Source organism: Geospiza fortis, unplaced genomic scaffold (genome assembly GCF_000277835.1).
Source record: "Geospiza fortis unplaced genomic scaffold, GeoFor_1.0 scaffold425, whole genome shotgun sequence".
Classification (NCBI taxonomy): Eukaryota; Metazoa; Chordata; class Aves; order Passeriformes; family Thraupidae; genus Geospiza; species Geospiza fortis.
In genome coordinates, this window is record NW_005054387.1 from 772,892 (window position 1) to 773,301 (window position 410).

The window sequence follows — 410 nt, forward strand, 5'->3', positions numbered from 1 at the left end:
CGACACCATCAGCCGTGTCCCCGCTGGAGACACCACCGCGCTGACCAGCTGGCACCATGGGCAGAGAGTCCAGGGCTGCCACCACTGCCAGCACCAGGCCACCAGCAGAGCCAGCAGTGATGGCACCAACAGAGCCAGCAGCAGCAGCAGGGCCATCAGAAATGGCACAGCAGGGACATCGAGCCATGGCAGCAGTGCCACCATCAGTAGCACCACCAAGAGAGCCCTCAGTGCTGTCATCAGGCTGCCAGTGATGCCACCAGAAATGGCACCAGCAGGCCCCAGAGTGATGTCCCCAGTGTAACTGCACCAGTGCCACCGGCAGGGCTCTGGGCAGTGCCCGGCCCGTCCCCACGCCCCGCAGACACACGGACAGGCTGAGGGTGGGTACAAAGTGCCTTTATTGCAGG

At 63.9% G+C, this 410-nt stretch overlaps 1 protein-coding gene across 1 annotated transcript in view; it reads right to left on the bottom strand.

Moving 5' to 3' along the window:
- Positions 1–8: 8 nt before the first annotated feature.
- LOC102044982 (ras GTPase-activating protein 4) overlaps positions 9–410 on the bottom strand; it is a 12,228-nt gene continuing 11,826 nt past the window's right edge. The window contains exon 15 of the mRNA XM_031060600.1: positions 9–48. Coding sequence (XP_030916460.1) covers positions 9–48 — 40 coding nt within the window. The remainder of the gene's footprint in view (positions 49–410) is intronic.